Raw genomic sequence first — 15,283 nt, forward strand, 5'->3', positions numbered from 1 at the left:
AAAACTTACGCAATAGTAGTGTTTTTTTTACTGCGAGCTTCTGTTTAATTGTTTTACTGCGCAAACTGTTTTATACATAACTAGCGTCCCGCCCCGGCTTCGCACGGGTGCAATACTTATACCTACTAAATATACTACAGAATGTCATTGTATACAAAGTTTATTGTGCTATGTCCCTGCATATTAAATCTGTAATATCTTCGAAAATATTCATTTAATAATTATCAGTTTTTCTCTACTAAAAAAACGCATTAAAATCGACTTTGCTTCATACTATGCAATGAAGATAAATATTGTTATCTAAGTTTTTGACGTGCGAACATTACTTTTAAATGCCAGTGCAACTACAGGCACAGAGGGATATGACATCTTAGTTAATATGGTTGGTGTCGCATTGGTGATATGAGGAATGATGAATATTTCTTACGGTACCATTGTCTATGGGCAGTGGTGATCAATTACCATCAGCTACCCATTCCAGTACGTCTACCTTGCATAAATAGAGTAAGTGGTATTTCTATGATGAAGGATCAAATCTCCGACAAACACGAGCGTCTAACTCGAACTCAGCTACGTTCTAAGTCTGCACTTAAATGTAATAACTGATATTAAAGATAAAGAGTTGATTTCAATCATATCGATTAATATTATGATGAAACATTAAGCACTAATTCTAATTCTAACTTTAGTTGCACAAGTTACAAGTTATATAATTTGTGGCGCCAACACTTATAAGGCATATTAATGTACGGAAACACGCAATTATTGCATACACATATATTTTTTTATAACTTACTTCAGAATTATTACTGTTCTGTTTGTGTCACTAATCTTATAGGCGTTACATTGTTATTAAATTGGTAGAAAAGAGACGGAGTTTTTTCCAGTTTTTCTCAAGTCTATGGGCCCAGCATCACCTAGATCTTAGTTATCGAAGTAGTTTTAATTCGACGGTATCTTTTCTTATTTTACAAAGATTTGTAACACATGTTTTTGCCTAGCCTTGAAATCAAGGACTCCACACTAGTGAGTGAAATTAATTTTCAGTTTATAATTTTTATGTAATTATAAAATTTAAATTAAACGACTAACATACGTTACTACATTAGTACTGAGATATTAAAATTAGGTGTAGGTATAATTTTTATAAATGCCGTCTAAATCCCTAGTCGACTAGGGGCCTTAGACTTGCATCGCCTAGGGGCCTCTACGTGGCTAAATCCGGCTCCGACTACATGCCACTTAAAGATAAAATATGAGAATATTTGCAGCTATTTTGTATGCACGGTGCCACTATTATTCAATTACGTACTTCTTGGCGCCGATGTAAAATTCTACTATGATAATTAAAATCAATGGAATTTTTTCATAACCACATATCATATGTACTTACGTAAATAACACTCGTTATTGTTTTAATTATATTTCCTCATTAGTCAAGTAAAGTTTTTTGTTCAGTTTTATAATGTAATCGTTAAATGAATAATTCAACAAATAAAAAAAATCTGCCAATTATAATCATATTGTCTCATCCAGCAAGAAAAGTATGCCCTTATTATATATCTATGTTTTTTTATCAATCCTAGTTTCAAAGCGACGTAGCAATTAAGGTGATTCTAGGTAACGAGATTGCAGACTTAATCCATATAAAGACTATATGCAGTACCTACTCACATTACCATATTTGTATCATAGAGAAGCTTGCTAATTGGATAAGTATATAAACATCATTATAGAGCATTAAAATAAATCCACATAATATGATCCTTATATATTACGTGCAACCCGTGAATACTCGATATGTTCATACGTTATAGTAAAATACGTACTAAGTCATTCCTATCCCATTAAATAATTTTGTTAAGCTTTAAGACAATTGAACCTATAGTTTCGGAAATGTCGTGATGAATTTCAGTTTACATACATGGATAAAAAGGTTGCTACGCGCATTTCCACTCGCGTTAAAGGCTACTGCCCCCAATCGGTCTAAGCGTCATATTGTATAGACGCTAATCTTTCTCTATTTATTAAATATCTAACGTAAAATCAGATTGGTTCCTGAGATTAGGACGTTCCAACAAATACACAAGCGTTTCGGCTTGTCATCGGTATAGAATATGCGACTTGTTTTACCTATCAAAGTAAAAAGCATATATACAGAATAATGAATTTCAATTAATTAATTATAACATCGATTCTATGCTATTAATTAAATATTTTAATATTTATGTTGAATTAACCATTCAAATTAATTCGCATTGTTACTACAATAGATGTATCAACGACAAATTAAAACAATATGAATAATAAAGATTCAACGTTGATTGATATACAGCCCGTATTGTTTATGTGTGCGTGAACGGCCAAATCCCTGAAACTACAAATAATAGCGAATTATAAGTTATTTATATTAATTAAAAGTTTGTTTATTCTTTGGATGCTTATATAACACAACATGTTATGGAAGAGTGGGTCCCTCTGACACGAGTATGAATCATGCTCACTAGAGAGACCCAACCTTAAATATGCTATGTAAACTGTGGTAACGAATTAAAAAAAAAAAAAAAACGAAATTATAATTCATTTATTTAACAATATATTTATTTTCAGGAGCAACGCTGCACCACGATGCGGTACGATAATTGGTGTACAGGGAAACAAGAAAAATTAAAGTTCTTGACTAACGTCGATGAAGATGGAACATTCGTCCAGCCGAAATATCGAGTTAGGACGCTCACAATTGGAATGGACGATCGATTTGACATCAGCTACCCGTCCAAGTCTAAGGAACCGAAGGTATTTGATTTCAATCATTTGGTCAAAATAATCCTAACTAGTTTATTGCTTGTTACGCTTACTTGCAAACACGCAGACAAAGCAGCAGGCGGAAACAAGTGGTACCAAAGCAAAAAAAAAATATTACATTTCACCACTTTCACAAAAGAAACATTAAGTTCGTTTCATAGGTTGCATTTTGTATGCAATTGTAAAATACTTCTTATAGCTATAAGTTTGCAATATAGAGCCTTATTGAGTATTGAAATTTTCATTTATTATTTAAATATTGTTCTATAAAATCTTACAGGCTAAGATTTTACAATATACAAATTATTAAAAGGTCGGACTGTCTCGTTACACAGTAACTAAGATTTTTTTAAATCCCTGAATAGCAATGTATAATATTTCAATGTAAGTATTGAATGACTTGGTGGTAGGGCTTTGTGCAAGCCCGTCGGGTAGGTACCACCCACTCATCTCATCAGATATTCTACCGCCAAATAGCAGTACTCAGTATTGTTGTGTTCCAGTTTGAAGGGTGAGTGAGCCAGTGTAACTACAGGCACAAGGGACGTAACATTTTGGTTCCCAAGGTTGGTGGCACATTGGTGATGTAAGAAATGGTTAATATTTCTTACAACCGTCTATGGGCGGTGGTGACCACTTACCATCAGGTGGCCCATTAGAACGTCCGCCTACCGATATCATAAAAAAAAAAATCCTTTCATTGTAAATCTAATATTTGAACAAAATTTATATTACCGTTCCGTGTAGACTACATTTAATTCTATAGACATTATAGTGGTTCTACGACGTTTTAAATGTGTCGGTTTATATAATAAGCATATTTGATTATCCGGTTTCTAATCTAGTTCATAAAAACAAATAATTCAAGCATAAAAATATGGACCATTCTTAACACGCAAGTGTGTAAGATTATTTTGAAATGGTATCATGGCATTATCATAAGTGGTTTCGGCATTTATTTTGATGATGTTCATCATCATTAAGATGAAATTATAAAGGTAATTAACAATAAAAACTTACAAGTCCACATTAAACAAAGATTTCACGTTATCATAAAGATATGTAGTCAGTTACATTAATATTATTACTAAGTAATAATGTTCTGAATGAATTTCGTCAACCTTGGATTATCTCGTCGCAGACAAGCCGAAAGACCTCGGAAGATATTTTAGTGCACAGGCTTTGTGTGAGAACAAAAGTGCATTTTCTATTCCCTCGCATGCAATCGTAACACTAGTATGAAATCTTTGATCTATTCGAATCAAACAACTAAGCTATTATTCAAAATTGTTGAAATTGACATAAAACGACAGTCGCAGATTTTTAAAATTTTTGTTTATAAGTGTAAGACAAAGGAGGTACACATAGTCGTGTTAAAAATTTAGAGATTTAAAAAAAATAGATATTCAAAATATTCGCTAACGATTACTAAATTATTTAACAGCTATGATTATAATATATACATACATTGTTTCATTGTTTAGTTCCATTGAATTACTGAGATATTTCCATAGTATCGTTTAGTAATAATCTGAAACAAATCAATCTCATACGCGTCTCGCATATAACTTAACAATAAAACAATGTGATACATTTTAATAACAATATGCAAAAGACGTCGATCGATCAGTTGAATAACATAAATATATTAACTATTCGCTTCGCTCAATATTATCAATGTGAACGTGTGAATTTTTGCAAGAAAATATATATCTTCCATACGTCTCGGCAGAATTGAAATGTTACACATTATTCCAAACATTCTATCGTTGTTTTCGAAATGAAAATAAGTTCATTTTTCGAATACTAGTTGATGCCCATACTTTCACTTGCGTTCAATTTAGGTCATGTATCTTTACTGCATAGTTTGTTAGTTTAGCGTATAAAATTCCTAGGTAAATGGACTATCCAACGCAATAATACTTTTGTCAAGCGAAACTGGCAGTTTCTAAGAATATATTGTTGTCGATCACGCAAAATCTACTATTTTTATTTTCCATAGGTTGAGATAGTCGTCAATACAACTCAGACATCAAACTTCCAAGTTTCAAATAAGACCAGCTGCTACGATTCAACCTGCACCACTACCATCAAAGCAAACCCAGAAACAAACTTCTGCGCCGCTAACGGTGGCATATCCGAATACTTCCACGTCAAGCTGTCAGTCGAAGGTATTAAAGAAGAGGTAGTGACGAAGTTCCATGTTCCCTGCGCGTGCGCATGTAGTGCGAAAGTGGAGGAAAGATCGCCGGTATGCAATGGAAGGGGCAGTTTGTCATGTGGAGTCTGCACTTGTAATGAAGGATGGTAAGCTTAATATACTATAATATGATATATTTTTACTAGTCGATTGAGTTTTATATAAAGTTAAATAGATTCAATCATTTTATATAGCTTTTTAACAATAACAAATTTACGAAGAAATCAAGATGACGAAATAACAAACGAGTTACATAATTTATTACGAAGAAGGTTCTATGGTTAATAAAACCCGTGATTATATTATTCGTTGATGTTTCTGCAGTGTCAATTAGATATATCAGAATTACAAATGCACCCAAACAAAAACATCTCTGTGCGTGGCGTCGGTCGCTGCAAAGTTAATTATAGACTTGCGAGCCCTACTTTCTTGACGGCGGCGTTCTGAGCTTTGCATTACACTTGACACAATTACTTTACTGTTTCTAATTGTAGTTTTTTTTTTTTGAAACCCTATATGAATATTATATTGTACGTTTGCTAGATTTCACGTTTAAAAAAAAACATTAAAATATGAAAGGAATAAACTCATTGCTTTGTTTGAATGAATCATTATTTAAAGGAAGGTAAGAACCAGCACGATGATCACCGATGTCGCAATCGTTTCAGTTTAAATTTTAAAGTAATATTCGATTTAAATATTAAATATAATAATCAGAAAATGAATTAGTATCGATTATGTATACGAAACATTCTTGTTTAAGAGATAGAGTACACAGTACTAATACAATTTTTTGGAAATAGTGTGTGTATATGACGCACACATACATACAAATACCGTGTTTATTTGTTTGTGTTGCCTCAACTAATTATCAACACAATATGAACACAACACATATAAATATTATGAGCATACTAGAAATTAACCTACATAATCATAAAAACACATTTATAGTCCGTTAATGTTAAGAAAATTTTAACGACCATTAAATATTAATTAAATTTTATCTTAACTTATCAATAAAACATTTCGTTTTCGACACATTTAGTTTAAATCAACTAAGTAACATTGAAAGCTTATCTAACTTGCTTAATACTTATGAAACAGACGATGACAGACAAATAAGTTGAAGTGGATACTTAAGTTACTTTATGCATTCTTAGTTTAACATTTTATCAGATTTATGCATCTACGCATTAATATTCGATAAACTAAAAGTCGTAAGAGGAATATAAATTAAGTAAAGTCTGCTAATCGACTTCTTCTCTTTAAGATTAGTTTACTTATAATAGTAAAAAAATCTCCATTTATTTATTAGTGTTTTTTATTGTCGTTAAGTACCTCGGTATTCATATTTGTTACCTAAACTACTTGACCCTTTTTATAATTTATCGAATTCACTTGAAAGGTTGTTAGTTGTATCCTGAAGGGGGTTCTTCAACCATTTTTTCAATAATTTTCCTTTATTTCAACCGCCCAGTACCTCTCAATTGATTTTATATATTTCATATACATATATAATATATATAGGTATATGGATGGACGTCTATCTACCTGATCCAAGTCTATGGTATAGTTATCTATGTAATTTGAAGAAGAAAAGTCTGGTAGAATAAAGTCCCTAACTTTACCTTGACAGCACAGTTCCTTGATCGTTTATTTTACAGTTATAGACGTAAACAGGACAATAAACTAATTAATTATTCGTTTGCCCATAACCAGTTATAGAGGTTAGGTGACTGTCACATTGACAATCTGGTGGAACTAAGGTTCACTCTAAATAAAAAAAATGTGTCAGTAATATCGTTTTATATTGAAACTTAATAATATTTAACGATTCGATAACTTATAGGAAAGGAGCATTCTGTGAAACACCAATTTGCGAAGTGAAGCGTGGAGATGTTCCCTGCACGGACTCGAGTAGAGATAATGTGAGTATAACTATGTTATATTTTATTGAATAAAGATATACATATATAAACCAATATATATAACATAAATATTTATATACTAATGTAAATAAATAAATACCATTTGTACATCTCACGAACCCGCGGATTGGTAAAAATGCAAGATACAGAGGTACTTTGAACCAATCACTACCAGCTCCATTAGAGACAATATCATGACCAGTAGAGGCAATAAGACGGGGTGCTATGTTTTTCATATTATATTTTTAATACCACTCCAAGGTTCTGCTTTAAGTGCAAACGGAACAAATATATAATTTCATTAAGTGATATAAGTTATCATTACAAAAAAAAAATACATTACAAGTATACTAGTACAACAGTTAAATATATGTAGAATTTAAATTGAAGCTACGTGTTTAATTTTTGCGACATTCAAAGCGTACTACGTTCAAATACATAATTTATTTTTACTAGCTGCGCGTATTCACAATAACTCGCGATCAAAATAATGACGTTCATAACGCATCTGATGTAATCGGTCAATATTTTTGAATCAGATCGAGTGTTCGGGGAACGGTGTGTGCGGTCCTTGCGACAAGTGCGAGTGTTTCACCGACAGAGAGGGTTCCCGATACTTCGACAAGGATAACTATTGCGCCGACATTTGCATGACGATTAACGATTGTGACGACTGCTTCCTTAACCCAATCCCTGGCAGGTGTCAGACGTGTCACTTCGCGTTGTTCAGACAGAACTACAATGAGACGTTAATGACACAAAAGGATGACTTCAATAGACACGTGTGGGTCAGATGCAATGGTAGTATTGACGAGTGTTACTACGAGTACGCGGCGATGAGAGATGAATACGACGAGACCTTCTTCATGGTCACTAAGTCATGCGATCCCGTGCAAGAGAGACGAGCTGGTGCCGTCAGTCGTAAGTATTAAAATGCTTTTAGACTTAGACTTTTAGACGTAAGGCTCACAGTCGTAATAATATAATAATATCATGCAATACGAGACGGATGTCTCTCTTTCATTTAGTAGTAGTATTCGATACTTCGAGGCAGTTCAAACCCAGGCAGGCACCACTGAATTTTCATGTGCTTGATTTCTGTTTATAATTCGTCTCGTGCTCGGCGGTGAAGGAAAACATCGTGATGAAACCTGCATGTGTCTAATTTCAACGAAATTCGGCCACATGTGTATTCCACCAACCCGCATCGGAGCAGCGTGGTGGAATATGCTCCAAACCTTCTCCTCAAAGGTAGAGGAGGCCTTAGCCCAGCAGTGGGAAATTTACAGGCTGCTAATGTAATTCGATACTTCAACCATATTAGACGTCATTAAATTAAATCTTAGCAAGATAAATAAATATGAAAGATAAGCTTGGTACACAAAGCCACAAACTTACTATCGAATCGATAATTGTTACTTTTGATGTATAACATATTTCCTTCGGCTTTCCTGCGACCAGTGGGCGTGATTTCCTGAAAGGGGACGGAAGCGGGTAACGAAGCCGAGCAACCGCGCGCTGTTTGATTTGACCAATGAGCGCGCGGCGCTGGGTGGCCGGCAGTTGGTGCCAAGCTATATCCCGAGAGGATATTGTTGTTTAGTACTAAGCTCAGAAGTTACACTTCGTATGCAACTACTATAAGGCTCGCACTTTTTTTATAACAAAATACGTATTAATTATGTCTATTGAGAAATGTTACTTTTGATATATTATTGTTTTACGTATTACTGTTGCAAGAATTGACGTAACGTAATTTATAAAACGTCATCAATGTTCTAGTTAAACGTAATATAGATTTTGTACATCAATATAGAATACCGTTTGACGTAAGTACAGTAAAATATGTTTTTTCCGCAACGGGTTTATTCATAGCTCCCTAAGCGGACTCTTATCCGTTCTTGAATACATTTGTATGTCAGTAAAAATGACGTCAGAACTCATTTTACAGAAGCACTATGTACGCACATTTATTTCAATTATTTCCATTACAAATTTAGAACAGTATAACATTACTAGCTAACTAATAGGAAACCAAACTTCCTGATTGGTCAATTTGTGTATTTTAAGCAATAACAGAATTGGTTTTTAACTATTAAAATATTCTCATTATTAACAAGGAACTGAACGGTATCAGACACGATCCATTCTTTGTGTTCAAGTAAAAAAGGAAAATGTTGTGTAGAAATTTTGGACACATTGGTTTTTCAGGGGATTCGGGTTCATATTACATTCTTGAGCCTATTATGTAATATGTAGCTTTTTAAATTACATAAAAATTTGTTTATATAAAATCGAAACACCACTCACTGATTAATTACGAAATCTCAAAAGCTATAACACGCACAAACTTTAAATTTGGCAGTTATGTTTCTTATAGGGTGTATACATCCGCTAAGAACTGATTTTATAAAACTCCACCCCAAAGGGGGTAAAACGGGGGTTGGAAGTTTTTGTTTTATAAGTTTCGCGCGAGTAAAGACGCAGGTTCAGCTAGGTATATGTATATAACATCATAAACTAATTCTTACCAGTATTTACCGCATCAATTAGCAAACGATGTTCGATGTTATCCTCCTTTGGCTAAAACTACATTTATTATGCGGCAGCTAATTAAATCAACGTTAAAATATATTGTAAATCTAAAATTAATTATAACTATTTATATCGAAGGTCATTAGACGTCTGATTGAATCAGTGCGTTTTCATTACTTAATAAATATGTTATAAAAAAAAACTGAGGAGTTTATATGTATGTTTTAACGCGCTTTTCTCAGAATCTAACAGTCTGTATAAAAAAAATTGTAAAGACCAAATATTAAAAAAAGACTATATAATACCACGCTACGATCAACGAAGCCAGATTAGTAACATCTATCGCGGGCAAAACCGCGCAGAACAGCTAGTATGATAAAACAGAGACGAGTTTTACGATGACACAACAGTGGCTGTTATTATAATATCAAAACATCAAACCGTCCCGTTTACACAGTTGCATTAATTCACTCCACTTCATAAGACACCATATGTTTTACAGCATAATGTTTATCTCTCCCCTAAATAAATAATTAGCCATCATTCAACGGGTCTTTTCACTCTCTCGGAGATGACACGGAACAAGGATCACGGTGAAAGTGGCATGCGTCATGTACGTGTGACGTAATATCCGTTATATCCATCCTTCGCGAGTTTAAAGAAAGTGATTTTATTAGCTTTTAATTAATATCACATATTAGTAAGCATGAGTGAGATCTCGCACCTAAATTTTGTAGTGGTTTCAAATATGAATTAAGTTGACATTTTGTACACACATTGATTTAATTTAAATAATACCTGGTTTATAATAAGTTTATTTCTTAACTTGAAAAAATAAATTTAAGGCCGTCGAAGTTATCATATGTGTTTATAGAAACTATTATTTTATTGCTTAAATTTAGTATATATTTATTGAAATTAAATATAATTGATTGTGTTTTACTTTATTTGTGAATTGCAAAATAAACAATAAAAAAGTTTTACTTAACAATAGTTTATATGAAATATAACTACGTAACCAGTACTGACTTCGTGGAATGGTGGCATAAATCCTAGTACCATCCTAAAAGCACATATACGGAACAATGCTAATAGACCTCAATATATTTTTTATATTATTTTATAAACTATACTATATTATGATGTAATTTTACCATTTGGTGGATACCATTGGTGGATACCATTTGGAATGTATTAGATGTTCTATGGAAGTGACAGACATGCCGCATAAGATATTATTGTTTATATATATGTTAGTTTCAGAACTGTGTCGTTGGTCTAATTTTAGTTTTTAGACTTGATAAAGTCACATATAGGAGATTCTGGGTCCAAGTCCTACATCGGGCCGATAAAAAGTTATTGGTATTTTCTAAAGAAAAATTCTAAATAACAGCCCGGAGTGTCCAAAGTAGTTGGCTGGTCGCCCTTAATATTTGCCGCCGCAGCCGACATCGTCATCAATTTTCGTTTGTACTGTTGTCGCTTGTTTTTGTAATCATTAGAAGTTCGTGTCTGTATTTGACAATAAACCTATATTTCTTATTGCATTGTATTTATGCATCAAAGTTTTGATTACTAACGCAATTGATAACTCACTCTTTGCAATGATGTTAACATATTCATTACAAGATGTTGATTTCAAACTTTGCACCTAAGTGGTATATGGTACCATCGAGCTGTTCTCGTGACCTGTTGAAGATCTAGGAGATTAATTGTGTTATAGGCAGGATAGGAGTAGTTTTCAATGACTACTACCAAAACTTTCGTGTTTGGTTCCGATTTAATTTATTTTGAAGAGCCCCGTATATTGCACACTAACAAAAACTTTGTTTTTTAAACTATTTCATCTTTATATAATGTTATGAACATTCTAGAATGAATCCGTTATTTCACAGTGACCCTGCCGATAGTCCTCGGAGTTATCGCCCTGGTGGTAGCGGCAGCAGCCACTGTTGGTTACATGATGTGGAAGAACCGTCCCCCACCCGTTCCCATGGCCGACCCCATGTACCAGAACATCGACGCTGAGGACTGCACCGGAGAGAATCCACTATACAAGCCACCCACGTCTTCCTTTAAGAACCCTACGTACGGCAAATGGTAGTCAGGTCAGTGAAATACTATTTCCTTCACTTACTTAGGTTAACCGTTGGATTATAATTTTATTAAACCCCACTGTTTGTACAATGTTTATGTACTACCTACCCGTTTCAGTTTCTAGCGGGTACAACAAACAAACATAAATATGTATTTTATTCTCCGAATAGTAAATTTTAAATTCTAGTTTTTTCTCTGCACTGCATGTATAATACATATAAACCTTACTCTTCAATCTCTCTGTTTATTGAATTGATGAAAACCACAATAAAATCCGTTGCGTAATTGAAAATATCTAAGCATACAGACAGCGGGTAGCGACCGAGTTAAATTAGCCAATTACCAAAAATATTTGTTTTATAATTAACGAAATAGCACTCACATGAAACTCAATCTGATAGAAATTAATGAATATAAAAGAATCGTCAAATCATTGATCAAAATCAAATCTATAGTAATATAAAATCATCCTAACTAATATTTGAAGTGCGAAAGTAAGTTTGTGCGTTACGCTCAAACGTCTTAACTACTAAACTAATCATCAATAGATTTACAAAACACTGTACCTCTACATGCAAAATGTATATGTCCTTTTGTACGTAAGGTATCTGACACAGTAACATAAGTGAGGACAAAGACGCGGGCGGATATTAGTGTGTAATGATCTCATACTCACGAATATTCCACTTTCTATGTGTTTAATGTTTATTTCGATAGTGATTAGCGTATTCATGCAAATAAGATACAAGAGCAGATGACTAATATGAATAGTAAGGAAAACAATACGGGTTTTCCCTTGTATTTCAAAGACAAAAACAAATTGTCTGCAAAAAAATGTTTTACATTAAAACAATTCAATAAACATTTAAAATGTACGATTATATTTGGAGGAACAAATGTAATAGATTGTCGTGAACAAGTTCGAGACACGGTGTCCACTCAAGCGCAGATAAATGATAGGAAAATAAATTGAGATGGACATTTTGTTTTATGGTCTTAATAAGAGTGCATTGATCTTTGAGAGGAGTTTTCCTGTTTTCCAAATCCGAAATTCGTTTAAAATATATACACTAAACACATATCACATCAAATGCAAACTTGTTTTAAATGTAACATTAAAAATCCTAAACGACTTCTTATAAATTATGCTCTTCTAAAAATATATCGTAGTCTAATAGAATCAAACAAATGTTTTTAATGAGCAATACGAGATCAGAAATGTAAATCTACTCCCGGCATGGAGTTACAATGAATACTCAACCGACAAGGATAAAAGATCACATACCGTATTAGTATAAATACATAAATTTAATATATAAAAATCAATTCCGCCTTTGAAATTTAAAATTATTTATTCAAATACTCACTTGGAAGTACTTTTAAATCGTCAATATAAAGCTATCAACGGTTCGGAATGTAAATTCTACCAAGAACAACCGCCAAAAACTCAGTATGTAATTCTTAGTTCATATTTCCTCGAGAATAAAGCGTTATTCAAATACTTTAGACAAATTTGTATGATATTAAATTACTTGAAACCTATTTAAGATAGACGAGAATGATATCGAATTCAATATAGTTTTGAACAAAGCACGTACTGAATAATGATTGATGGACGTCATCAAGTGATGAAATTACAGCGAGACTTTAACACGAAAATGTTTCCACGAATCCACTGTAAATATTTTCTATTTCGAGGATATCTCCGTCTTAGAAACTATTTATTTTTTATGTATTGACGATTTCGGGTTCAAATCCAGGCAAGCACCACTGAATTTTCATGTGCTTAATTTGTATTGTTTATATATAAACCTGCATGTGTTTAATTTCAAAAAACATCTGCCACATGTGCATTCCACCAACCCGCATTGGAGCAGCGTGATGGCATATGCTCCAAGCCATCTCCTCCAAGGGAGAGGAGGCCTTAGCCCAGCATTGGGAATATTACAAGCTGTTAATGTAATGTAAAAAAAAAAACCTTCTGTCACAAAAAAAATCTTTGTTAAAAGATACTAACTACTAAGGGCATACGTAAATGCGTTAGCATGAGAGAACGCAGTTTTTAATAACAATTGACAAAAAATAGTAAAGATTCATACACACTTATAATAATAAAAAAATATATTTGTTTTTTATTTCATTTATATTCAAGCAAAAACTTTAAAATTGGCAAGTAACTTTAAAACCGTTTATAGTTTTATATACTGAATAATTTATGTAGACTTCAATGAACATACGATTTACTTTGAGCAATATAATATTCTTCTCTGAAATAGAGATAAAGCTTATTTATATCCAAAGTCGCGTCCAGGTAGCTAGTTTAAGATAAAGAGCAATGGAAGATTTTATCAAGTAGTAGTAACTTGATTCGTGTTTTATCTTCTTGACATTTAAAAGTAACGCGATATTTTAAGCTCGGCGCAGACTTACGCATAATGGTCACTACTCTCGTGACCCGGATTTAAAGACTAATTAAGTTATTATCACAACAATGTTTAAACTTTTATGTATTCGTATATATATGTACTTTTATTTTTTAGTTGTTTTTTATATAACTTACTAAATTAACTTTATAATAGATAAATAAAAATGTTATTCTCATACTGTTAAGCATGATCTCATTCTCCGGTATATTGTCCGATGTCAATGCTAAAATTCAAATTCTCAGATTCTATACAGATTCTTATTTACATTTTCAAATTATTTTAATAGCCAACAAAATATCTTGAGTAACTTAAGAACTCAAAGGCACATAAAACATGATCCAAATCACTATTGCAATTGTCAACAGCCTTGCGATATGTCGGTCATTTATACGAGAACTTGGAACGGTACGTATTCGCAGTTAGCGCGTAACCGCCTGCGCCTGCGCAGACTGGATTACGTGACTCCAGGCAGCGAGTCAGTAGGGTTGAGAACGACTAATAAAAAAGACATATTTTTTTCACATTGCTCTTTATTCTTTAGAATGTAATTCAATTCATATAAGTTCTTTGAAAATTAACATAACTAACTTGTTTTATATTTATAGTCTGGAACTATTATAAAATAAACGATTTTTACAAAATTATATTTAAAAAACGTGTTTATGGGTTCGTTCTGAACATAAATTGTAGTTGTTTTTGTATTGTCTTTCAGTAAAAATAAAAAACTGGTGTCTTGTTTTCGGCACATCCTTAACCGCCAATCAAGTACAGTCATCTGCAGTACTCGTCGGATTTTTTTTCACACGCTGCAAGTTGCAACGTCAATGACCTTTACATTTCTATATTATTTTACGTAATTGAACTATTAAACTAAATTAACAGGGGTATTAGTCAAACGTAAATCGAAATTTGGAATAAATCAAACATCAATGCATCATCAGAATTTCGGTGTGAGTAATCACATATATGTTGGAAGCATCGATCTTTTTTTTTTGAGTCATAAAACATAACGGTTATATTGATTCTTAATTTAAGAACAGAGTAACTTTAATACTTAAAAACACAATGTAACACTTCAAAATGCGATTTTGTAAACAATAAAATCTCTATCGTGTCAAGTGAAAACATTTATATGAATAAGTTTACCAGTGAACGTATAAAAAAATGTTGTAATTTTTTTTTTAGACTTTTATTATAAATAGAGGTAAATAGAACTTAATATCTATCTTAACATAAATACATATAATCGAAGTTTGTATAAAAAATATGGCAAAATTTCATAACGCGGT

The 15,283-nt window shown here is 32.7% G+C and overlaps 1 protein-coding gene across 1 annotated transcript in view; it reads left to right on the plus strand.

Moving 5' to 3' along the window:
* LOC113394338 (integrin beta pat-3-like) overlaps window positions 1–15,283 on the plus strand; it is a 42,052-nt gene that overhangs the window by 14,692 nt on the left and 12,077 nt on the right. The window contains exons 2-6 of the mRNA XM_026631612.2: window positions 2,611–2,796; window positions 4,808–5,112; window positions 6,858–6,936; window positions 7,476–7,857; window positions 11,367–11,579. Of these exons, the coding sequence (XP_026487397.1) occupies window positions 2,611–2,796; window positions 4,808–5,112; window positions 6,858–6,936; window positions 7,476–7,857; window positions 11,367–11,575 (1,161 nt within the window). The 3' untranslated portion in view covers window positions 11,576–11,579. The remainder of the gene's footprint in view (window positions 1–2,610; window positions 2,797–4,807; window positions 5,113–6,857; window positions 6,937–7,475; window positions 7,858–11,366; window positions 11,580–15,283) is intronic.

The sequence above is a fragment of the Vanessa tameamea genome, chromosome 4 (genome assembly GCF_037043105.1).
Source record: "Vanessa tameamea isolate UH-Manoa-2023 chromosome 4, ilVanTame1 primary haplotype, whole genome shotgun sequence".
Taxonomy (NCBI): domain Eukaryota; kingdom Metazoa; phylum Arthropoda; class Insecta; order Lepidoptera; family Nymphalidae; genus Vanessa; species Vanessa tameamea.